The 25,299-nt window shown below is 38.8% G+C and overlaps 1 protein-coding gene across 1 annotated transcript in view; it reads left to right on the plus strand.

Annotated features, from left to right (window-relative positions):
• Nucleotides 1–25,299, plus strand: part of LOC130917406 (neurobeachin-like) — a 572,897-nt gene that overhangs the window by 210,452 nt on the left and 337,146 nt on the right. The window contains exons 22-28 of the mRNA XM_057838766.1: nucleotides 2,014–2,706; nucleotides 14,208–14,386; nucleotides 17,296–17,449; nucleotides 17,524–17,698; nucleotides 19,272–19,399; nucleotides 19,479–19,592; nucleotides 23,327–23,501. Of these exons, the coding sequence (XP_057694749.1) occupies nucleotides 2,014–2,706; nucleotides 14,208–14,386; nucleotides 17,296–17,449; nucleotides 17,524–17,698; nucleotides 19,272–19,399; nucleotides 19,479–19,592; nucleotides 23,327–23,501 (1,618 nt within the window). The remainder of the gene's footprint in view (nucleotides 1–2,013; nucleotides 2,707–14,207; nucleotides 14,387–17,295; nucleotides 17,450–17,523; nucleotides 17,699–19,271; nucleotides 19,400–19,478; nucleotides 19,593–23,326; nucleotides 23,502–25,299) is intronic.

Below are 25,299 nucleotides of genomic sequence, written 5' to 3' on the forward strand. Positions count from 1 at the left end.
ATGTGGAAAAAAAAAAACTGAAAATGACATTGTTTGATTTTTAAAGAATTTATTTCCAAATTACAGTGGAAAATAAGTATTTGGTCACCTACAAACAGGCAAGATTTCTGGCTGTCAAAGAGGTCTAACTTCTTCTAACGAGGTCTAACGAGGCTCCACTCGTTACCTGTATTAATGGCACATGTTTTAACTCATTATCGATACAAAAGACACCTGTCCACAACAATCAGTCAGTCACACTCCAAATTCCACTATGGCCAAGACCAAAGAGCTGTCGAAGGACACCGGAGACAAACTTGTAGACCTGCACCAGGCTGGGAAGACTGAATCTGCAATAGGTAAAACGCTTGGTGTAAGGAAATCAACTGTGAGAGCAATTATTAGAAAATGGAAGACATACAAGACCACTGATAATCTCCCTCGATCTGGGTCTCCATGCAAGATCTCCACTGGTGGCGTTAAAATGATAACAAGAACGGTGAGCAAAAATCCCAGAACCACATGGGGGGACCTAGTGAATGACCTACAGAGAGCTGGGACCTGAGTAACAAAGGCTACTGTCAGTAACACAATGCCGCCAGGGACTCAAAACCTGCACTGCCAGACGTGTCCCTGTCTGAAGAAAGTACACGTCCAGGCCCGTTTGTGGTTCGCTAGAAAGCATTTGGATGATCCAGAAGAGGACCAGGAGAATGTGTTCCGATCAGATGAAACCAAAATAGAACTTTTTGGTAGAAACACAGTTTCTCGTGTTTGGAGGAGAAGGAATACTGAATTGCATCCAAAGAACACCATACCCACTGTGAAGCATGGGGGTGGAAACATCATGCTTTGGGGCTGGTTTTCTGCAAAGGGACCAGGACGACTGATCTGTGTAAAGGAAAGAATGAATGGGGCCATGTATCGAGAGATTTTGAGTGAAAATCTCCTTCTGTCAGCAAGGGCATTGATGATGAGACGTGGCTAGGTCTTTCAGCATGACAATGATCCCAAACACACAGCCAGGGCAACAAAGGAGTGGCTTCGTAAGAAGCATTTCAAGGTCCTGGAGTGGCCTAGCCAGTCTCCAGATCTCAACCCCAAAGAAAATCTGTGAACGGAGTCGAAAGTCCGTGTTGCCCAACGACAGCCCCAAAACATCACTGCTCTAGAGGAGATCTGCATGGAGGAATGGGCCAAAATACCAGCAAGAGTGTGTGAAAAGCTTGTGAAGAGTTACAGAAAATGTTTGGCCTCCGTTATTGCCAACAAAGGGTACATAACAAAGTATTGAGATGAACTTTTGACATTGACCAAATACTTATTTTCCACCATGATTTGCAAATAAACTCTTTAAAAATCAAACAATGTGATTCTCTTATTTTTTTCCTCCAAATTCTGTCTCTCATGGTTGAGGTTTACCCATGTTGACAATTACAGGCCTCTTTAATATTTTCAAGTGGGAGAACTTGCACAATTAGTGGTTGACTAAATACTTATTTGTCCCATTGCATACAACAACTTCCCGTGCTTGATGAGAGTCGTACCCTTGAATGTTTAGTAGGGTGATTTGCATCAACGCTACAGCGCCAATTAGTGGCAACAGCAAGTCACTCATTTTACTTATAAATATCCAGCTACTTTCAGGTTGGTCATTGTCACATGGTCACAAGAGCTTTTGTAATCCTACATTTTAAGGCCCATGTCCACATGTCTGTCTGTTGCCGTGACGACCCTTTGTTAGAAGGAAGTAAATTTGTTCAGGGACTTGGCAGCTGATGGCGCCAGAAAATTTGGCTCACTTGGTCGAATTGGCCCAATTAGAAGATTCATTTTGGTTTTGAATAACGGCGTGGCTGCACAGCTCAGTAGCGCCTCCTTTTTTGTAGGACCCTCTTCAATAGGTTTTTTTTTTTTTTCACCTAGTTGTCTGAATGTATTTGTCATCTCAGGACAAAAACATAGGGCCTAGTTTTGTTTGATTCTGTTCTTAACTCATTGTCTGGAAGTTATTAGTCTTGATCTGTTTGACAGGTGACATACGAAGCACATAAGGAGTACCTGGCCAACATGTACGAGGAATACCAGCGGCAGGAAGAGGAAAACATCAAGAAAGGGAAAAAAGGCTTGGTCAGCACCATCTCGGGTCTTTCGGCTCAGCCCGGCAGCTTGACGGACATGGCGGAAATGGACCGCAGCTCCCATTCGCCGGGCAGCGACGGGGCAGACCCGCAGAACCCGTTGACAGAAGGGCGAACCCGGAAAGAGAGCGCGGCGGCGGCGGACGGCGGCGGATCGGAGGTCCTCCACCTCCTGGTGGACGTCAAAGCGGAGAAGGTGGAAGCCACCGAGGTCAAGATGGACGACGCGGACGTGGCCTCGCTTCTGGATGACGTTTATTGCGCCGCGTTGCTGCCGAAAAACATCTCCGCTCCTCTCATTTCATTGGACGAGGACAAAGATGGCGGCGCCCTCTTGTTCCAAGAGGCTCCGTCTTCCAAAGCGCCGCCCGGCAACGATCTGGGCTTCCTCGACGGCTTACCGAGCGTTTTGGAAAAGGGGGACTTTACGCCCCGAAGCGTCCGTTCTGGCGAAGGGGTCCAGACTCCGGTGGAAAACATGGCGGTGCCCCCTAAAGGTGACGTTCCTTCTGTTTGGAAGCCCTCGGATGCGGAGGGAGCGGAGGACGGAAAGAAGATCAAGATTCAGACCATGGCGAGCACGCAGGTTAGACGCCTTTATGCCGCATGAATCATACTAATGCTGCTGCTGCTGTTGAGAATTTATTAGTTAAAACAATGAAAATAGAGCAAGGAGAGCTGGTTAAAAGATAAAACACGAGCAGTGTAGATTGGATAAAATAATTAAACAAGCAATTGAGATGTCGAAATCTTCGGAAAAGCAAAATATGGTAGCACTTTATAATCCATTCTAACTATCTAATAGATCATTAGTAAACTGTTAATAAATGATTTGTTTTGTTATGGGTTTGTTAACAGTTATGACATGACACTATCATGGACAATAATAAATGCTTATGAAGGATATCTTGAAGTGTCATCTGGCAAATTATGTCACTAACTCCATTTATGTTCAGCTTGGATCTTTTACATCCATTCAAAAGTGAGATAATTTGCCGAATGACATAAAATGACATCTGTCATAAGTATTCAATAAAGCTCATGACAGTGTCATGTCATAATTATGACTGTCTTATGACAGTCTTATAGCGCCATTGTCAAAGTGTTACCAGATACCGTAACTTGCAATTGATGAAACAACTGGAACAGCAACTGAAGAAATAATTAGCACAGAATATGAATTTTGATTGTTCTATAGCGCTGCAATGCATGCTAGGAGGTCAATTGATTCAAAGCTTCATGGTGGTTCATTTGGTCTCATGACAGTCTTATGATACCGCTGTAAAATAAAGTGTTAATGTTTAATATCTTTTGGTATAAATATCCCATAATACAGTGAGGACAGCTGAGGCTTATAGTCCAGCGCGGCTTATCTATGAACAAATGTCGTTTTTGTGTCAAATTTGGTGGGTGGTGGCTTATAGTAAGGTGCGCCTTATATTCCAAAAATTACAGTATGGCACTAACTCCATTTATGTCCAGCTCGGATCCTTTACATCCATTCAAAAGTGACATCATTTGCCTGATGACATAAAATGACACCTGTCATAAGCATTCATTAATGCTCATGGTAGCGTCATGTTACAAATATGATGGTTCTATGGCGCCACTGTCAAATGTGTTACCAAAATACCATACGTAACTAGCAATTAATGAACCAACTGGAACAGTAACTGAAGGAATAATTGGCACAGAAAATGAATTTTTATTGTTGTTTATATCTGTAGCACTGCAATGCATGCTAAGAGGCATGTTGGACGAAAACAGTCTTGAGAGCAGGTGGCAGCAGAGGTTGACTGTGTCCCCCAAGGGAGCAGTGATGGCCAAATGAAGCTTCTTGAAGCAATGAAGCTTTGCAGCCAATTGGTTTAAAGCTTCATGGTGTACAGGTTCATGCGACTTATCTATGATCAAATGCATTTTTTGTGTCAAATTTGGTGGGTGGGGGCTCATAGTCAGGTGCGCTTTATAGTCCGAAAATTACGGTAACTAATGACCTATTAGGTATCAGCTGATATTTTATGTTATTGGGACATTATTCTAAAGTTGCAACTACTCCTCATTAAACCTGTCGCGATATGCAATAAATCCATTTATCGCACGGTAAGTGGTAAGTAAAAATGTGGGCGGTACTATTCCTGGCTGCAATTTATTGCTGCGTTCGCATGTGTTTGCGTGTGCTGAGTGCACACGTGCGTGTTGATTGCATATGAGACTACAGTTTTTTTCCACAGATGTTTATTGGTCTTCAACATGCCATAGAAAGAACGTTAAGAAATGAAAAATAAGGAAACATGTTTATATATTATATGATATGTATGTATATGGCGGAAAAGACTCAGGTGACTTGAAGTTCCGCTCCGAGACCCCCAATTTGGCCAACTTTCAAAATTGTCCGATATGCATGTGTGATACTTCATTGGAAATCTTAAAATCTCAATTTTCTGGGGGAAGAAAATTTTTAAACAGGAGGGTATTTAATTTATTCATTTATTTTATTTAAACAGCAAAACCCTAACTGGAGGTGAGTGCACGAGAGAGTAGAATTAAAGACGGCACGATTTTAACAAAATATTGTCGCGCGCTTACCTCGTTTCGATCCAAAAACTTCATGTAGCATGGACCATCGAGTGTCAAGACACTGATGTGAATGGCCACAGCAGGATTTTTGGGGTATTTTAGGGGTGAAACATGGTAATATAACAAGGGTCACAATGCAGAAATCGTAGACATCAAGGAGTGGTCGAGATGGTCTTTTTCATATATTTACCCTTTTAAACGTTTTTCTTTGTTTGGATCGATTATTTATCATCTAACATATTGGGGAAAATGCGACAGTAACAAAAAAAAAAATACAATTAAGCGGTAGTTATGAGGTAGATATTCGTGACTTATGTACAGACACCAATTTTTTTTCATAGTGACCACAGACATCATTACTATTGACGTGTCACTTCGTCATTCTTTGCGCGACGCCTTATCAGAGGGGGCCGAGCTTCATTTAGTAATAGCCGAAGACGGCACACCCTCATGTCGGATTTAAGCTTGGATTTACTTACGATTGGATTTAACTACGAAAGCTGTACCGCATACAAACAGGAAGGATTGTCTCAGGAGTGATTTGTTTGAGGATTCAAGGTAAATATTATATTTTGCGTACCATGCATGCATGATTGAAGCATTTATTCGCAGGAATTTTCTTCTTTGTTGACACATGGAGGCGGCTAATTTTCGTAACTGACTAGCCTCATAGTTTACTTTTAACCAAGAATCGAGACTGTTTTACATCTACAGTGCTGCTCGAAAGTTTGTGAACCCCACAGCGATGGTCAGATTTTTTGTAAAAAAAACTAAAATAACCTTATTAAATGTTAAGTTATACCCAAATCCACAATACTGACATTCCAAATAATGGACTGAAACAAAAGAAATAGTTATATTGTCATTCTTTATTTAACAAAAGTGGTTGATTTAAGAAAAACTCAGATATCATGTGTGCAAAAGTATGTGAACCCCTTCAGTTAATAGGATATTGCGCCTCCTTTTGCAGAGATTACCTCAACCAAACGGTTTCTGGAGTGACTAATCAGCCTCTCACATCTACTTTGGGGGATTTTTGCCCATTCTTCCTTGCAGAACGCAGTCAGTTGAGAGAGGTTTGATGGGCGTCTGGCATGAACTGCTCGCTTCAGGTCCCGCCACAGCATTTCAATGGGATTTAGGTCAGGACTTTGACTGGGCCAGTCCAGAACACGAATCTTCTTCTTTTTCAGCCATTCCTTGGTTGTATTGCTGGAATGCTTTGGATCATTATCATGTTGCATGATCCACCTTCTGCCAAGCTTTAACTTCAAAACAGATGGCGTCAGGTTATGTTCTAGGATTTGACAATATTCCTCAGAATTCATGATTCCCTGGACTATGTGGAGTTGTCCAGGTCCTGAGGATGAAAAGCAAGCCCAGATCTTGACATTCCCACCTCCATGCTTCACTGTTGGGAGAAGGTTCTTTTGGTGGTATGCAGTGTTGACTTTTCGCCAGACATGGCGGTTTTGGTTGTGACCAAACAGTTCAATTTTGCACCTACATCAGTTGATGAAAACTCTTTTTAATTTAGTCTCGACAACACAACTGTTAAAAAAAACAAAGAAAAACTACTGAATTGATTGATTAGGAAATCAGGTTGAAATAATAGAAAATTCCAAAATGTTGAGGGGGTTCACAAACTTTTGAGCAGCACTGTATATCTATGAAGAATCCGGGGATTTAAGCATTTATTCACAAGAATTTTTGCCACAAAAGCTCTGTTTACACCAGGTGGCCGCGAGCCTCATTCGCTAACATAGTAGCATTGTACTTCGTCAATATACGTAAAATAAACACTAACTGCACGGTTTCTTTGCTTTTAACCAAGAATCGAGACTGTTTTACGTCCATATCTATGAAGAATTCGGGGATTGAAGCATTTATCCACAAGAATTTTCGCCAGAAAACCTCCTGTTACGCCAGGCGGCCGCTAGCCTCATTCGCTGACTGTATATAATGTATAATGATAATAAAGGGCTATTCTATTCTATGATAAGTGGTGATTGCATATAGAATATATTAATAATCTACTGTGGTGACCCTTTATTATATGACATAATTCACCCACGGAACTTGTGTGTGTATATTTGGCCGAGCGCGTTCCGGCTACGCCACAGTCACGTAATAGACACTAAAGAGTTAACAGACACTTAAGAGCCGTGTGCGTTCCGGCTGAGTGGCAGAGAGACTTAGCAGTTGCATGAGTGGCCGGACACGGCAACACGTTTACTCATCAGGCCATCGAGACTCATAACATTCATCCGCTACACTATTTACATATTATTTAATTGATTCTGCATGCTTTCCTTAAGTATTAAGTTTCTGATGTTACATTGAGTGATTTATTAGCTGTTGAAAACTTGCAGTAAATAATTGAAAAAAATAAGTTGCTATTTTGGTCAAAAACTGATATATGTTAAATATTGCTATTGATCCTAAAATTTTGGTGATTATCTCTGCATTTGGTGATTTTTGTGCATCTAGTGTAAAATCAGACTTTAATAGCCATTTTAAGTTGTGTTATACTGATATAAAAATAATTCATCGAGATTTTATAAGGGAATGACTTTGAATTTTTTGATGCCGCTGCTCATGGAGACTCATATATGGCTAAGGTAGGTGCCTGTTTTAGTTTTAGGTCGGTAGCAGCTTTAATTTTGAAAATATTTGAATTTTTCTAAAATAGGCCCCCTACGGATCGGCCCCGTTTCCTGTGTCTTGTCAATAGGTTATGAAGTCTATGTTGTGACGTAATTTGCGTAAAAGTTTAAAATATGCGAGTGAATATTTGTTTAATTTTAAACTACATATTGGACATCAATTAATGATTCTAAGGTCAAAATTCAAATACTAAATATACCGTAATTTTTGCACTGTAAGATGCGCCTGACTATAAGCCGCCACTCACCAAACTTGACACGAAAACGACATCTGTCCATAGACAAGCCGCACTGGACTATAAACCGCAGCTGTCCCCACTGTATAATGGGATATTTACACCGTAAGATATTAACTGATAACACTTCATTTGACAGCGGTATCATTAGAGTTTCATAAGACCAAATGAACCACCATGAAGCTTTGAACCAATTGGTTGCAAAGCTTCATTGCTTCAAGAAGTTTCATTTGGCCATCACTACTCCCATGGGGGAGAAGGCCAACAGGCAGCAGAGCCACCTGCTACCAACACTGATTTGTCATCCAATATGCCTCCTAGTAGGCCTGAACGATATTGGAAAAAACTATTGTTGCGATTTTTTTGAGGTGTGCAATATATTGCGATATTATATTGCGATAGTTTAAAAAAAAAATATATATATATATATATATATAATTTTTTTTTTTTTTTTTAAAGAAATTTTCACTAGATGACTTGAATAGCTGTTTGGAAATACTTTGCATGACACACCGTGACCACAGTGTATTCATATAATACCGTTTCATTTGTGAATGATTAAGATTGCTGTATTATTATGAAGGGATCCAGGAAGCAATTGAACACAATATTTGACACTTCAACAGCAGCAAATACATTAAAGAGCATATGACACCAGAAAAAAAGTCTTAAATGGCATTATTATGTGAATTAGAATCATATTTTGAGACGATTCGACTATATACAACAATTTAGCAAAGTGCAGATGACGAGAAATTAGTCTTTTAATCTGCCGGTTAGCCACGCCTACCATTATAGGGCTTTAGCGTCCCCAACAGGTGGATGACGTCAGCGGTAGACTGGGCTCATCGGTTTTACTATTCAGCCCATTGCGGGGGAATTGTTCAGAACGAGGAAAACGCGACGAAGAGAGCCGCAAAATGTCATTGTTTCTGTCTCTTTACTTCCATATTTTTACAGGATATTCTTTTTATCCAAGTATTTTCCCCAATTGCTAAATAAATGGCATGATCTTGTGCTAAATGGAATATGAAATAATAAAAATCCATTTATTCAAGACGACATGGCAAAATTACTACATAATGGTCAAAACTGTCGGCTTCACCTTTACTGTCGCACCTCCCAAACGATATTTTATGACACCTAAATCGGACATATGTCATTTCCCTTCCCCGGCTTCGGAGAATGTAAACAAACCAGAAGGAGTGACAGCTAGCCGACATGCTAACCCGAACCGAGGGATGTTTCAAAGTCTTCGAAGTGGAAAATCACACATAACTAGCCTGGATTATTTGACATGACGACCCGGTTGTCGATTGTCTTCGCGGATCGGCAAAACGCCCGGCGGAGAGCAATTTACAGTTCGTTCCCGGGAGGAGGGTGGCTGGAGTTGTTGTGCAGCTAACGTGCTAACAGCTAACTACTAACGAGCATGAGGAGAGCTTTTTACATGCCTATCAATGATCAAATGTAAGTAGTCCTTTATTTAAAGGAATTTTGTAGTGTTTACTTTGTAATCACTGTATTCGTATTTGACATAACACAAAACAAGATGTTTACTCACTTCCTCGTAAGTCCAATGGTCCCACAGTAAATATCCACGGTGAATGGGAACCTTTTGAAACTCCAAAAAGGCGCATACGCCTCTCCCGCACACAGAATGATTTTTCTGCAGCCGTTTGGCTGGCGTGATGCGAAAAATAAACGTATTAATCCGCAAAATCAGCTGAATCCTTCGTCCTCATACACAACAGTACACTGTAGCGTGAAGAGGACGTCTTCTACCGTACACGTCACAGCGCCCTCCTCCTCAATGCAAGACCGAAGCCGGAAGTCACTCATTTTCCTGGCGCGGGATTCAAAAAACTAAATATATATAGCGATCGCTTCCACACACATCCAAGCGGTCCATATCATTCAGGAGCATAAAATACCGCGTGTATTATGAAATAAACATGCTTTTTCGTGTCACAGGCACTTTAAATGACAAATAAAAGAGCAGGTGCATTCGTCCCCTAAGTTTTTGACAAAATATAACAATAAATAAAAACTTCTGTAAAATAACAACAAAGTTGTAAACATAGTTGAACAAAAATATTAAATATGACAAATAAGAGTTGTTCACAAACTATAACAATAAATAAAAACCTCAGTAAAACAATAAAGTTGTCAACATATTTGAACTTAAATATTAAATCTATCAAATAAAAGTGCAAGTGCATTAGTCCCCTGAGTTGTTTACACAAAATATAACAATATAAAACTGCAAAACTGCAACAAAGTTGTAAAAATATTTAAAAAATATTAAGTATCAAAACTTTATGTGCAGCTGTACTATAGTTATTTGAAAAATACGATTTACAATTCATTTAAATATAAAAGAAACAGAAACTCAATTGAACTTGTAAATAATTGAACTGAATAACAGCAAATAACTGATGAATAACAGAACCATTTTAACTCCCAAATTTCCTGCCTTTCTGATAGCTGTCACATGAATAAAAAGAAGAAAAGACATTCCTGCAGCTGTGTTATGTATTTGTCTGCATATCGTCCACCTTCCTTGCTCAGCAATTCTCAACTGGGTCTCATAGGTTTTTGGCCAAGACTACTAGTTTATCCACCATTGCAGGCTTGAGACAACAACGTTGGCACGTAACAATGTTCCCACCTGTACTAAAAAGCCTCTGATGGGAAGCTCGTAGCAGGAATGCATAGATACCTGCGTTTTAAATGGTCCCACATGTTCGACGGATGACTTCTTGTTGAGGCAACCATGGCGAGGCACTGTCAACAGGGCTGTTTTTTGTTCCTTATATTCTTGTCGATAGCCAAAATACTTCCAAAACTCCTTTTGGAGACAGTCTTCCCTATTCAACGTGTTGCTTGCTTTCACTTTGAAAACGGCCCCTCCTCCCTCCGCTCTGCTGTTCGGCCCCTCCTCCCTCCACTCCGCTGTAGCAGGGGAGAGGGAGGAGCCGATGACTGCGAGTTGGAGGGAATGAGAGAGCTGTGCGCTCTCCTTCGCGCTCCTTCCTCAAAACAAACGTTTGTGGATTTAAAAAAATGAAATGAAAAAACTATCGCACGTCCTTGCGATGGGACTATTGCGCATGCGCACATCGCGATGGCGATGTTTAAACGATATATCGTTCAGGCCTACCTCCTAGCATGCATTGCGGCACTACAGATATAAATGACAATCCAAGTTCATGTTCTGTGCCAATTATTTCTTCAGTTACTATTCCAGTTGTTTCATTACTTGCTAGTTATGGGATTTAGGGTAACACTTTATAATAACTAACCGTTTTACTAGTTAATAGATAATTGGTCAACTGTTGATAAATGATTTATTTTTGATTTATGAAGTATGTGTTAACAGTTTGTTAAGCATTTACAGGGTGTTCCAATATGGTTGACCCCATTCTAAATGCCCATGCTAGTTGATGGATCTTAATAAAGCTATATACACTTTATGTTGAAGGTCATAAGTTTTATTGGTTAAATATACAAAGAAAAGTACAAATGTTTGTTGGTTCTACGGAAGATTTTCATAAATGTGCAACATGAGTGCTGCCTGCAAAATACCTTATCAAAATGCCTTTTCTTTTGAAGTGAACGGCATTTCTTAACCTGAAAAGATAGAAATGCCAAACGTTTCACACAAAAACTTGAAACGTTTCTACACAAACTGTTTCAGGTTAAGAACACCCTGTAAATGCTTAAAACTGTTAACAAATACTTCACTAATCAACAATAAATGATTTATCAACAGTTTACTAATCATTTATTAACTAGTAAAACGGATAGTTATTATAAAATGTTACCGGATTTAGTAACACTTTATTTGACAGTGGCGCCATAAGACGGTCATAAGACCATCATACCTATGACACAACACTGCCATGAGCCTTAATGAATGCTTATGACAGATGTCATTTTTTGTCATCCGGCAGATTACCTAACTTTTGAATGGATGTAAAAGATCCAAGCTGCACAGAAATGGAGTAAGTGAGATAATTTGCTGGATGACACTTAATGACATCAGTAGTAAGTATTCAGTAATGCCTATAATAGTGTCATGTCATAATTTTGACGGTCTTACGGCAGTCTTATGACACAGAGTGTTACCTATTAACCCAAATAAATCAACAAATAAGCCGCACTGGACTATAAGCCGCTGGATCCAAAATGAAGGAAAAAAGTAGCGGCTTATAGTCCGAAAATTACGGTAATTACTAGAGGTGGGAATCTTTGGGCACCTAACGATTCGATTATTGATGACACCCACAAACCCCCCAAGTTAATAGCTGCTTTCAATGTTTCGTACATTAGTTACAAAAATTGTACAAAAAGCCTCTCAGGCTTAAATAAACGACTATTTCAGTATCAAGTTAAGAGTTCAAAACAGTAAATAAAATATTCAAGTCCCCATTCTGTATCAGCAGCTTTGAACTACATTTATTTAATTTAATGTTGTGAATCAAACGTTAAAGTTGTTAAGATTGCTCCCATTATTCCATAATTTCCCTTCTGTCTACTTTAGACATGTGAAAGTTTTAAAACTGTTTTAGAGATAGTTGCTGATTAAGGAGTATTTTAGATCAAAAGTTAATTAAATTCGCTACAACAGAGCCTTCTAGAGAAGTCTTCTGCTTTAAGATGGCAGCTCTTTACCAACGCCGGCAAGTCTGTCATTTCGCATCCACTTTTCTTTTTTTTTACCCTGTCCTGTTCAGCTGTTTGACACGGAGACTGAAAGTCTAAGTGCCCGGATAGTCTGAACAGTTTTAATGTTTCACATTGAGAGTCCGACATACTCCCTTTGTGATCATTCAACATACCTCATTTATAATGACAAAACAGCGAACAGGAAGGGGGTATGGGGGAACAGAAGAAAAGAAACACAAGAGAAGACAGAGAAGAAACACAAACAACAACAAGAAATACATTGAACGCCTAACTACACTAACTACCAATATGTTGGTGCTAAGTGTCAGCAAAATATATTTCCGGTTGACATCATGTGGGCGGCCTGTTGACCAGGGAAAGAGGGGAAAGAAGGTGGGGGAGTCTGTAAGCTAAGTGATAGAAAGGGGTAGAGTGTACACAAATCATCTCTGTGATCTAGAACCCTGTAATCGTGTGAATCCCTTGTGAGTGTAAGCCCGTTGGCGACCGACCCTACGCCGCCCCATCGCCAATCCCGGCACAGGGACCCTCCGCCCGAGCCCGCCCAATAACATCCAATAGCATGTGAAAGTTTTAAAACTCTTTTGAAGATATTCAAGTCAAGAGTTTGCCGATCTAGGAGTATTTTAGATAAAAATTTAATTAGGTTCGCTTGGAAGGTTCACAACAGCCTACTAGGGAAGTCGTCTGCTTTAAGATGGCGGCTGTTTACTAACGCATCCAGTTTTCAATACATGTGCTTCTAACGCCATTGAGTCTGTCATTTTGTATCGAGTTCTGTATACAGGATATCTATTACCTACCGTAACATCATATGGACGTAGTTTGTAGAGGCTGCCGGCAGCAGTCAGGTATTATTGTTTTTTTTATCTAGTGGCATGAGTTGAGCCAGAGCCGTGAGTTGAGCATTGTCATTAGCGGGTAATGACAAGCATGAGGTTTATTCTCGGGACACAATGCGGTCCGTTCCTCATTGCGTCCCGAAGATAGCGCTGACTGTGTTTAGTTCCGCTTTACTTGACATATTTCAATAATCGGAATTTGGATGTTTGTGAATCGTTCTCGAATCTTGCACGGCCGAATCGCGAACAATCTTAGAATTGGAAATTTCGCACACCTCTAGTAATTCTTTTTATGGCTACATTGAAACAAAAGTGGTTGCACGACATCTGGAAACGGGGGTTTCCAGGGTAAAACGGACAAATTAAAAAATAGTTCGGGGACTTAGTGTCCCATGAATCTGCTATGGCAGCATACAGACATTTAGTTATATCAAACACATCAGTTGTTTTGGCTTAAAATACAGCAGTTTATTTTAAAGAGGGGTGCTAGAGCAGAAACTGCTTTTTCAGCCTTGTCTGTGTTTTCCGCCATATATATTAAATTTAAAAAAAAAAAACATAGTCGAATGTAACATTTTTTCCATAAAACATCACTCATTTAGAATAGTTTTTTTTTTTTTTTTACTACATATTAATAAATGCTACCTATGCATTTTTTATACAATCATTTTTATTTGTATTAACTTCAGCCTTAATTAAGTCGCTAAAACGTAGCAGAGTGCCTTGGATGTATTCTTTAGCGCTCATGTTGGATGCGTTTTAACAGGCTTTCGGCGGCGTCTTGTTGATTTGTTCATTTGGTGTTTATCGCTGGCGCCGAGGTTGTTGTTATTGTAATTTTTTATTGAGCCGGAGGTCGTCTGAGGACTCGTTGTATTTTCATCATCCGTTGCGAACCGACCGAATAATTGAGTCATTCATCAAGCGTCAAGGTAGTTATTTGACGCTCGTGCTTGGGTGGGACAGAAAACGAGACCGCGGGGACCGAGCGCGAGAGGCTGAGTGAATATAACGGATGTTTTTTTTGTCTTCTGTTGTTATCGCGGATTACAAAAGAGGTTTTTCTATCAGAGTCTAAACGACGGCGCCCCCTCGGGAGAGGAGGACCCGCAGCGACGGCAGCAGCGCTTCAGCCCTGGGCCTCGCACCACCATGTTCCGTATTCCCGAGTTCAAGTGGTCACCGCTGCACCAGAGGCTGCTGGCCGACCTGCTGTTCGCCCTGGAGAGTGACGTGCACGTCTGGAGAAGGTGCGCTCCCACACGTACTGTACCTAGGCTGCTTATCGTTGTCTCCAGTGATTTTCAATTTGTGCATCTGAATCATTTGTGCTTACAAGTGAATATTAGCCATGTGCCCCAGGAAAATGGCAACCAAAGATAGAAAGAAAGCAAAAAAATAATAAGAAAACATGTTAGCGATTTTTCTAAGGAGTATGGATGGAAACATCTGGGGACCTGACGATTTGATATACGATACAAGGCTCACAAAAACGATCTCACGATATAACGATTCAACAAATATCCATACATGGCTCGGGAAATCCTTCTACTGCTGCGAATGAGTTGATCACGAGTAGACGTCCAATCCATTTGAAGTTCATTGACTGTGATCCCTCCTACTTGAAATGGATTGGATGTCTATGGCCGTCAGTGGCCAATGCCAGGCAACATTTTGGGGCACATCACATCATTTCCTGTTGATTTTTGGTTACTTTGTGTTGTAACTAAAAAGGAAGTGACTCAAGAATGTTCATTTTTGGGCATTTCACGTCATTTTCTCTTGATTTGAAGTCACTTCCTGTTGATTTTGGGGCATTTATGGGTCACTTCCTGTTGGTTTTGGGGAACTTGAAAGGAAGTGTCTCAAAAATTTTACATTTAGGGCATTCACATGTCACCTCCTGTTCATTTTGGTGCATTTACAGGTCGCTTCCTGTTCACTTAGAAGCATTTCATGTAATTTACAGTTGATTTTCGGTCACTTCCTTTTCCTTTTGGTGCATTTATGGGTCACTTCCTGTTCAATTTGGGGCATTTCATCTCATGTTCTTTTGATTTTTGGTCACTTCCTGTTCCTTTTGGGGCATTTACAGGTCACTTCCTGTTTACTGTGGGATATTTACAGGTCACTTCCGGCAAATTTTGGGGCATTTCCCATCATTTCCTGTAAAATTACGCTTACTTCCTGTTCATTTCGGGCCATTTCACATCATTTAATGTAGTAATAATGTAATTTCACGTGATTTCCTGTTAATTTTCGGTCACTTCTTGTTATATAACAGACATTTCCTGTTGATTTAAGGGCATTTAAAGATCACTTCCTGATTGTTTTGGGTTACTGAAAAGGAATTGAGTCAAGAATGTTTCTTTCGGGGCATTCAGAGGTAATTTCCTGATCATTTTGGGGCATTTCACATCATTTTCTATTGGTTTTCAGTCACTTTCTCTTGATTTTGGGTATTTACAGATCACTTCCTGTTGATTTTGGAGCATTTACAGGTCACTTCCTGTTAATTTTAGGTTACTAAAAAGAAAGTGACTCAAAAATGTTGCTTTTGGGACATTTGCAGGTCACCTCCTGCTTAGTTTGGGGAATTTCACGTGATTTCCTGTTAATTTTCGGTCACTTCTTGTTATATAACAGCCATTTCCTGTTGATTTAGGGGCATTTAAAGATCACTTCCTGATTGTTTTGGGTTACTGAAAAGGAATTGAGTCAAGAATGTTTCTTTCGGGGCATTTATAGGTTATTTCCTGATAATTTTGGGGCCTTTCATGTCATTCTCTATTGGTTTTCAGTCACTTTCTGTTGATTTTGGGTATTTACAGGTCACTTCCTGTTGATTTTGGGTATTTACAGGTCACTTCCTGTTGATTTTGGAGCATTCACTGGTCACTTCCTGTTAATTTTAGATTTCTAAAAAGGAAGTGACTCAAAAATGTTCCTTATGGGACATTTGCAGGTCACCTCCTGCTAAGCTTGGGGCATTTCACGTGATTTCCTGTCAATTTTCAGTCACTTCTTGTTATATAACAGCCATTTCCTGTTGATTTAGGGACATTTAAAGATCACTTCCTGATTGTTTTGGGTAACTGAAAAGGAATTGAGTCAAGAATGTTCCTTGTGTGGCATTTACAAGTCACTTTCTGCTAGTTTTGGGGTATTTCATATCATTTCCTGTTGGTTTTCCGTCACTTTATGTAGATTTTTTGTATTTAGAGGTCACTTCTTGTTGATTTCGGGGCATTGACGGGTTACTTCCTGTTTATTCTGGGTTACTGAAAAGTAAGTGACTTAAGAATTTCATTTGGGGGCATCTAACATCATTTCCTGTTGATTTTCGGTCACTTTCTGGTGATTACGGGGGCATTTACGGATCACTTCCTGTTGATTTTGGTTTAGTGAAAAGGAAATGACTTAAAATGTTCCTTTTGGGGCATTTACAGGTCACTTCCTGTTGATTAAATGGCATTTATGGGTCACTTCCTGTTGGTTTTGGGTTACTGAAAAGAAAGTGACACCAAAATGCTACTTTTGGTGCTACTATTCATTTGGGGGGCATTTATTGTCGTTATCTGTTGATTTTCGGTCAGTTCCTTTTCCTTTTTGGGGCATTTACGGGTCAGTTCCTGTTGATTTTGGGTTACTTAAAAGGAAATGACTTAAGCATGTTCCTTTTAGAGGGCACTTCCTGACAATTTTGGGGCATTTTACGTAGTTTCTTGTTGATTTTTTGTTGCTTACTGTTGAGTTTGGGGCAATGACAGGCCAATTCCTGTTAGTTTTGGGGCCTTTCTGGGTCACTTCTTTTTGGTTTTGGGTTACTGAAAAGGAAGCGACTCAAGAATGTCCCCGGATAAATAGGAAGTGTCTACAAATCAACAGTAAGTAAGCTGTAAATGCCCTAAAACAAACAGAAAGTGACCTGTAAATGCCCACAGGACTGGCTGTGAAACTCTTGTTTCAGGGCCATTGACGGCGCTAGACATCCAATCCAGTCAAAATGCATTGGCCGTCTGACGCTGTCAGTGGCAGCCAGTAAGATAATGTGGACACTATTCTTTTAACTAATAGCAGCGCGTTCCTAATTTCACGTCACTTGCTGTCGTATTTCATCGCACCTTTAAAGGGTTAACGGCTTTCTTCCTCCTATTAGCCACTCCACCAAGTCGGTGATGGATTTTGTCAACAGCAGCGAGAACATCATTTTTGTGCACAACACCATTCACCTCATCTCCCAGATGGTGGACAACATCATCATCGCCTGTGGCGGGATTCTGCCTCTGCTCTCAGCCGCCACCTCGCCTACTGTAAGGCGGCAGTGACATCTAGCGGTTGAGTGGGTGCTGCGCTGATATTTATTCAATCATTGTCTGCGTCTGAGGTGGAGAACATCGAGGCCACGCAAGGCATGTCCTCGGAGACGGCCATCACCTTTCTGTCACGACTGATGGTGATGGTGGACGTGCTGGTGTTCTCCAGCTCGCTCAACTTCAGCGAGATCGAGGCGGAGAAGAACATGTCGTCGGGCGGGCTCATGCGTCAGTGCCTCAGACTGGGTAAGTTCTGGCCGGAATAAGCTTCAGCACCCCCGTGACTCTTGAATGAATGAATGAATGAATGAATGTATGAATGAAAGAAGTATATACTTGTTGAAATAAAAAACCAAATTAAATAAACATGTAAATAATACAGTATATGAATCAGTATTAAAATATTGAAATAAATAAATCAAGACTGAAATAATAACATCCACCCCTGGATAGGGCAGGTGACTATTTTTTAATAAGAAAAAAATAATTAACTGCATGGACATCATATTTTGTAGGCCACAATATTAACATTTTGGTGGCCAACGTTACCGTATTTTATGATTCAAGATTATTGTAATTTGTAGATATTTTTGATTAACACATTTAATTTAAAAACAAATAAATAATAAAATAGTATTGTAATTTTTGCATTTATAACATTAAATAAATAATAATAAATTAGATATAAATAAATGATATTGTATTTTTTGTAATTTGTATATATTTTTGATGAGCGCATTTATAAATTTATGAAATAAAAAAATAGAAAATTATGTATAAATATATTGTAATTTTGGTAATTTGTATATTTTTGATGAACACATTTACAAATTCATAAAATAACAATAAATTGTATTTGACTAAATATATCATCTGATAATGTTTGTATTTTGTATATATTTTAACACATTTATAAATGTATAAAATGTATAAATAAATAAATGTAATTTTTGTAGTTTGTATTTTTTAATAAATTTATAAATTTGTAAAAATAAATAATAAATTGTACAGGATATAAATAAATGGTATTGTAATTTTTGTCATTTGTATATATTTTTAATGAACACATGAATTTATAAAACGAAAAATGATAATTAAAAAAATATATTGTAATTTTGTCATGAACACATTTATAAATTAATAAAGTGAAATGAATTAAACAATAAATTATAAATAAAATGCAATTTATTTAATATATGAAATAAAATAAATGATAATAAATTTCACATAAAAATTGATTTTGTAATTTGTATGTATTTTTAATGAACACATTTCTAAATTAAAATGAAATAAAAAAATAACAATAAAAAATTATTACAATTTTTAAAATTTCTATAAATTTTTAATGAACCCTTTGTTAAAATAAAAAAAAAAAACATTATATATAAATGGATAATATCGTCATTTTTGTAATTTTTATATTTTTAATGAACACATTAATAAATTCATAAAAAAAAATATTGATTGTATATAAATAAATATAGTATTTTAATGAACAATTTATGAATTTATAAAATGAAAAAAATTCTATGTGAAAAAATGATATCCCAATTGACGCTCCTTTAAAATAAGAAAAAAGGGTATACTACTCAGTTCTTGCCACTGACAATAATATATGTGAATGGCATTGTTGGGGCTGGACGTCCAATTCACTTTGACTCCTCCCAGTCAAAATGGATTGGACGTCAATGGCAGCCAATGAGTGCCCTATAAAAATTTAACGACACATTTGATCATTTATTTGACCTCGAACATAATATAAATCAGTAATTAAATTGCATGTCATCAACATTCCCGTTCATGTGTCATTTTTGTTCAGTGTGCTGCATGGCGGTAAGGAGCTGCCTGGAGTGCAGGCAAAGGCTGGGCGATTACGGAAACAAGTCGCCCCATCCGAACGACAACAAGTGTCAGGACGCTCCGCCAAATGCTGGCACTCCGGGCAAGGTATGACTTGAAATAACATGAATCTAACTTTGATTTTCTTTGAGGTGTCGGTTTTTCAGTACGTTTTTTTATCTACTAGCTTTCCAGCACGTTTGAAAGCGTCCCTTTGAACCTGTCTCCCGTGAAGGACCCCGATCGCCTCTTGCAAGACGTCGACATTAACCGCCTGCGCGCCGTGGTCTTCCGTGACGTGGTCAGTACGTAGGACAAAAAAAAAAAAAAAAAGATTCTGCTTGTTCGCTTGAGGGTGCTGGAGCCGATCCCAGCTAACTAAAATACTTAACAAATTTAAAATAATCTATAATGAAATCCTTGGCCGCCAATGATGGCAGTAGACAAGTTTTGTTCAAATGGAATGAACGACGGCAGATGTGAATGGCATCCAATGAATAAAAAGACAATTTTAAGTCTGGTTGGGCTTTCAGCAGGGCCTAAACGGATTTTGCCATGTGGCATTTATTTTTGCCATGTTGCATTTTTTTGCCATGTGGCAAAATGGATTTTGCCATGTGGCAATTTTTTTTGGCTATGTGGCAAAATGGATTTTGCCATTTGGCATGTTTTATGCCATGTGGTAAAATGGATTTTGCCTTGTGGCATTTTTTTTTTGCCGTTTGGCTAAATTGATTTTGCCATGTGGCATTTTTTTTTGCTATGTGGTAAAATGGATTTTGCCATGTGGCATGTTTTATGCTATGTGGCAAAACGCATTTTGCCATGTGGAGTAATGGATTTTGCCACGTGGCTTTTAAAAAAAATTTTTTTTTTTTTTTTTGCCGTTTGGCTAAATTGATTTTGCCATGTGGCATTTTTTTTTTACTATGTGGTAAAATGGATTTTGCCTTTTGGCATGTTTTATGACATGTAGTAAAATGGATTTTGCCATGTGGCTTTATTTTTTTTTTTTGCTATTTGGCTAAATTGATTTTGCCATGCGGCATTTTTTTTGCTATGTGGTAAAATGGATTTTGCCATGTGGCAATTTTTTTGCCATGTTGCAAAATGGATTTTGTCATGTGTCATTTTTTTGCCATGTGGCAAAACGAAATTTGCCATGTGCCATTTTTTTGCCATGTGGGAAAATCGATTTTGCCATGTGGCATGTTTTATGCTATGTGGCAAAACAGATTTTGCGATGTGGAGAAATGGATTTTGCCATGTGGCATTTTTTTTTTTTTTTTTTTTTTTGCCGTTTGGCTAAATTGATTTTGTCATGTGGCATTTTTTTTGCTATGTGGTAAAATGGATTTTGCCACGTGGCAATTTTTTTGCCATGTTGTAAAATGAATTTTGCCATGTGCCATTTTTTTGCCATGTAGAAAAATGGATTTTGCCATGTGGCATATTTTATGCTATGTGGCAAAACAAATTTTGCCATGTGGCATTTTTTTTTGCCATGTGGAGAAATGGATTTTGCTATGTGGCCTTTTTTTTGCCGTGTGGAAAAGGGATTTTGCCATGTGCCATTTTTTTCCATGTGTTAAAATGGATTTTGCCATGTGTCTTTTGCCGTGTGGCTGAATTGATTTTGCCATGTGGCATTTTTATTGCCATGTGGAGAAATGGATTTTGCTATGTGGCATTTTTTTTGCCGTGTGGAAAAGGGATTTTGCCATGTGCGATTTTTTCCCCCATGTGTTAAAATGGATTTTGCCATGTGCCTTTTGCCGTTTGGCTGAATTGATTTTGCCATGTGGCATTTTTTTTTTTGCCATGTGGTAAAATTGATTTTGCTATGTGGCATTTTTTTGCCATGTGGCATTTTTTTTGCCGTGTGGAAAAGGGATTTTGCCATGTGCCATTTTTTTCCACGTGTTAAAATGGATTTTGCCATGTGTCTTTTGCCGTGTGGCTGAATTGATTTTGCCATGTAGAATTTTTTTTGCTATGTGGTAAAATGGATTTTGCCATTTAGCTTTTTTTGCCTTGTGTAAAATGGATTTTGCCATGTGGCATTTTTTTTTGCCATGTGGCATTTTGTTTTGCCATGTGGTAAAATTGATTTTGCTATGTGGCATTTTTTGCCATGTGGCATTTTTTTTGCCGCGTGGAATAGGGATTTTGCCATGTGCCATTTTTTTCCACGTGTTAAAATGGATTTTGCCATGTGTCTTTTGCCGTGTGGCTGAATTGATTTTGCCATGTAGAATTTTTTTTGCTATGTGGTAAAATGGATTTTGCCATGTGGCATTTTTTTTGCTATGTGGTAAAATGGATTTTGCCATTTAGCTTTTTTTGCCTTGTGTAAAATGGATTTTGCCATGTGGCATTTTTTTGCCATGCGACAAAATGGATTTTGCCATGTGGCAATTTTTTTTTTTTTTTTTTTTTTGCTATGTGGCGAAATGGATTTTGCCATGTGGCATTGTTTTTGCCATGTGGTAAAATGGATTTTGCCATGTGGCGTTGTTTTTGCCCTTTGGCTAAATTGATTTTGCCATGTGGCATTTTTTTTGCTATATGGCATTTTTTTGCCATGTGGCAAAAGGGATTTTGCCTTGTGCCATTTTTTTTTGCTAAGTGGTAAAATGGATTTTGCAATGTAGCATTTTTTTTGCCATACGGCAAAATGGATTTTGCCATGTGCCATTTTAAAAAATGTTTTATTTTTGCCGTGTGGCTAAATTGATTTTTACATGAGGCATCTTTTTTTGTGGCAAAATGGATTTTGGTTTTTCACATTTTTTAGGGGGTATGTGGCATTTTTGGGGGGTATTTGGCAGATTACAAGGCCATGCACGTCCATGCCAATGACGGCTATGCACGTCCAAATTTTCCATTCATATTAAATGGAAGAAAAACATGTGTGGCTGTGATTTTTGACCATACACTTTACATTACAGCGTATTGACATTCAACTGGCACCCAACTCAGGCTTTGCCATTGACAGTTATGTCACGAACAAAAATGCCACATAGCAAAATCCATTTTGCCACATGGAAAAAACCGCTTTTGGTTCAAGCCGTCTTCCCTTTCCAGGCAGCCAGTAAAAAGTAAATTGTGTTTGCCGCCCTCTGCTGGTTGGTTGAAAGTTGTGCATAACTACTTCCAATTGTTGTAATTGAATGAACAAAAGGTTCATACAGTACACTTTGTAGAACATACATGTGTGGTAGTTTTCACACTAATAAGATTATAATAAATTAGATCACATTGCTATGAGTGGATTCAACAATCTAGCAATAATGTCAAAAGAAGGGTTGTGACAATATATCGATATATACTTTGTAGCCCAAAAGGTGATCGGTGTGCTGCCACCTAGAATCGATATATCGTTTCAAAAAGGTGTCACTGTTTTAAGAAAAAAAAAAAAAAAAAAAAAAAGATCCAACAGGCTTCTACCAAAATCTTTCATGAGAATAGTGTCTACGTTAGCTCGCCGGCTATCACTGATGCCGCTAGACATTCAATTCATTTTGACTGGACTGGACGAATAGGGCCGTCAATGGTACTGAAACCAGCGCAGTCATGGCCAGTCCAGGAAGTGACCAAAAATCAAAAGAAAATGATGTTAAATGCCCCAAATGTCCCAAAATAAACCTGTAAATGTTCCAAAAGGAACATTCTTGAGTCACTTCCTTTTCAGTCACCCAAAATCAACAGGAAGTGACCCGTAAATGCCCTAAAAGGAAAAGGAAGCAACCAAAAATCAACAGAATATCATGCAAATTGCCCCCAAATAAACTTATTGGCTGTCACTGACGTCCAATCCGTTGTTTTTTTTTGGTTTTGTTTTTTTCAACACTGACACCTTTTTAAAATGATATATCAAATCTTGGCGGGAGCATATTGATAACCTTTTGGTCTACAAAATTTTGTGATATATCACTTTTTCTCTATTTTGCCACACCCCTAATTGTATTTTTCTTCCTTTTTTTTCCCCACGATGATTTCTAATCAATCATCTAACTTGACTTATTGCGGCAGGATGACAGTAAGCAAGCTCAGTTCTTGGCTCTGGCCGTGGTCTACTTCATCTCTGTTCTCATGGTCTCCAAGTACCGCGACATCCTGGAACCTCGGCGTCAGAGCGGCCGGACCGGCGCCAGGTCCGACCACGTCGCACGGCGTCATCGGGATGCCAACTTGCTCGGCGGAACGGGTGAGTCTTGAACTGTTTGTACTTGAGCTTTAATTTGGCTGCGCTTATTGGGTTGATGAAAAATAAATCAATAAAATAGACTTGAAAATCTTGCATTCTCTGAGAACAAAATAATTTACATCAGAGGGTTCAACCGTGCAGCCCGCCCATAAGCGGATTTTAAGGGGGGGGGGTCAGGGGGGGGCCAGGCCCCCCTGGTGGCTGAGGAGTGTCATTGCATATAATTGTCTTTCCTATACAGTATATATTTATATAAGTTGTAAAGCAATAAAACTGCACCAAAAATCACTGAAATGAACAAAAACATTTATATAATGGGTCAAAATTATTTTTCAAAAAGATCATGTGACTAGCAACTTAGAAGGTCATTTGCTTTGCATATAATTTCCCCCCCAAAAATGAGGGGAGGGGAGTTTTATTTTTCAAATGATTTTTTTCTTTGATTGAATCAATTTTTTGGGGGGGATTGAATGATTGAGACACAAATATCCTACCCATAATATGGCCCAAACACAAAAAGGAATTCTTCAATCAAAAGCAACTTTTTCAATGAAAAATTAAACGTTCAAATGCAAATTTTTCAATCTCAAATATTTTTTTGCATTCAAAAACTTTTTTATGATAGAAAGTTTTCTTTTTTTTGATTGAAGTGATTTTTCTTTTTGAAAATATTTTTTTGAAGCAACTAATTTTTTGACTGAATAATAAAGACAAAAATGTCCTAGCCAAAATGTGGCACAAATCAACATTACTGCAATCAAAAAAGTTGATTCAATCAAAAAAAAAAACCTGACTTCAATCAAAAAAAAAAAAAAGAAAAAATCAAAGAGAAATAGCTTTCACATGCATTTTTTTCTTTGAGTTGTTGGAGTTTCAAATTTATTTTTGCATTCAAACTTTTTTTTTTTTGATTGAAGCGACTTTTTTTGGGGTTGAAAATATATATTTTGATTGAAGCAACATTTTTTGATCGAATACTAAAGACTCAAATGTACCTCCATATGTCTCGCCCAGGGGATACAGTTTTTGACTGGGGTAACTACAGTGGCACGACACCGGCGGCCTTAACATATTCAATGGATGACGATCTTTGTGAAAAGTATGGCCTAAGCAGCCTGATTTTAAAATTCCTCTCAAGAATGATGGGAAACAAAAAATGCTCTTTGTCAACTTATTATTATAAATATTCTTGTAAGTTAATTTTATTGCTGACACTGCGTTTCGGGGTCATCAACATGTTGTGCCTCCCCCTGCCCCAAAAGTCAAACTCTACCTATGAGCCCGCCAACCAAAATGAGTTTGACATATAGTAATCGCTGCCAACCCTCCCGGTCCAAATGGATTGGACGTCTATTACCGTCAATGGCACCGCATAGTGATTGGTCGTCGGCTGGCCAGTTTAGTTGGAAGTAGAAACGTGTGCTCGGCCGGTTCTCTCCAGCTTCCGTCTGTCGGCGGCCATTTGCCAAGCAATCCGGCAGAGCAGAATGGGATCAAGGAGGTTGCCGGAAGACAGAAACCAGGGAATATGGCCGGTCGCCAGCGACTCGACATTGTGTAGAAGAGCAGTCCGCCGGCCGGCACGCTGCGACCGGCCCTGCTGACCTCATTAGGGGAGTCAGGGGATGAGATGGAAGGCTGCTTGCCGTTATGGCCTGTGGAACACACAGACAAACAAAAAGAAAACTCCCTGGAAAATGAAATGGTGCCACTACCATTAAGGATAAGAATGATCATCATGACAATGATTAGTCGGGGTGCGTATTGCCTCATGTCTGGTGATACGATTCGTATCACA

The sequence above is a fragment of the Corythoichthys intestinalis genome, chromosome 6 (genome assembly GCF_030265065.1).
Source record: "Corythoichthys intestinalis isolate RoL2023-P3 chromosome 6, ASM3026506v1, whole genome shotgun sequence".
Lineage (NCBI taxonomy): Eukaryota > Metazoa > Chordata > Actinopteri > Syngnathiformes > Syngnathidae > Corythoichthys > Corythoichthys intestinalis.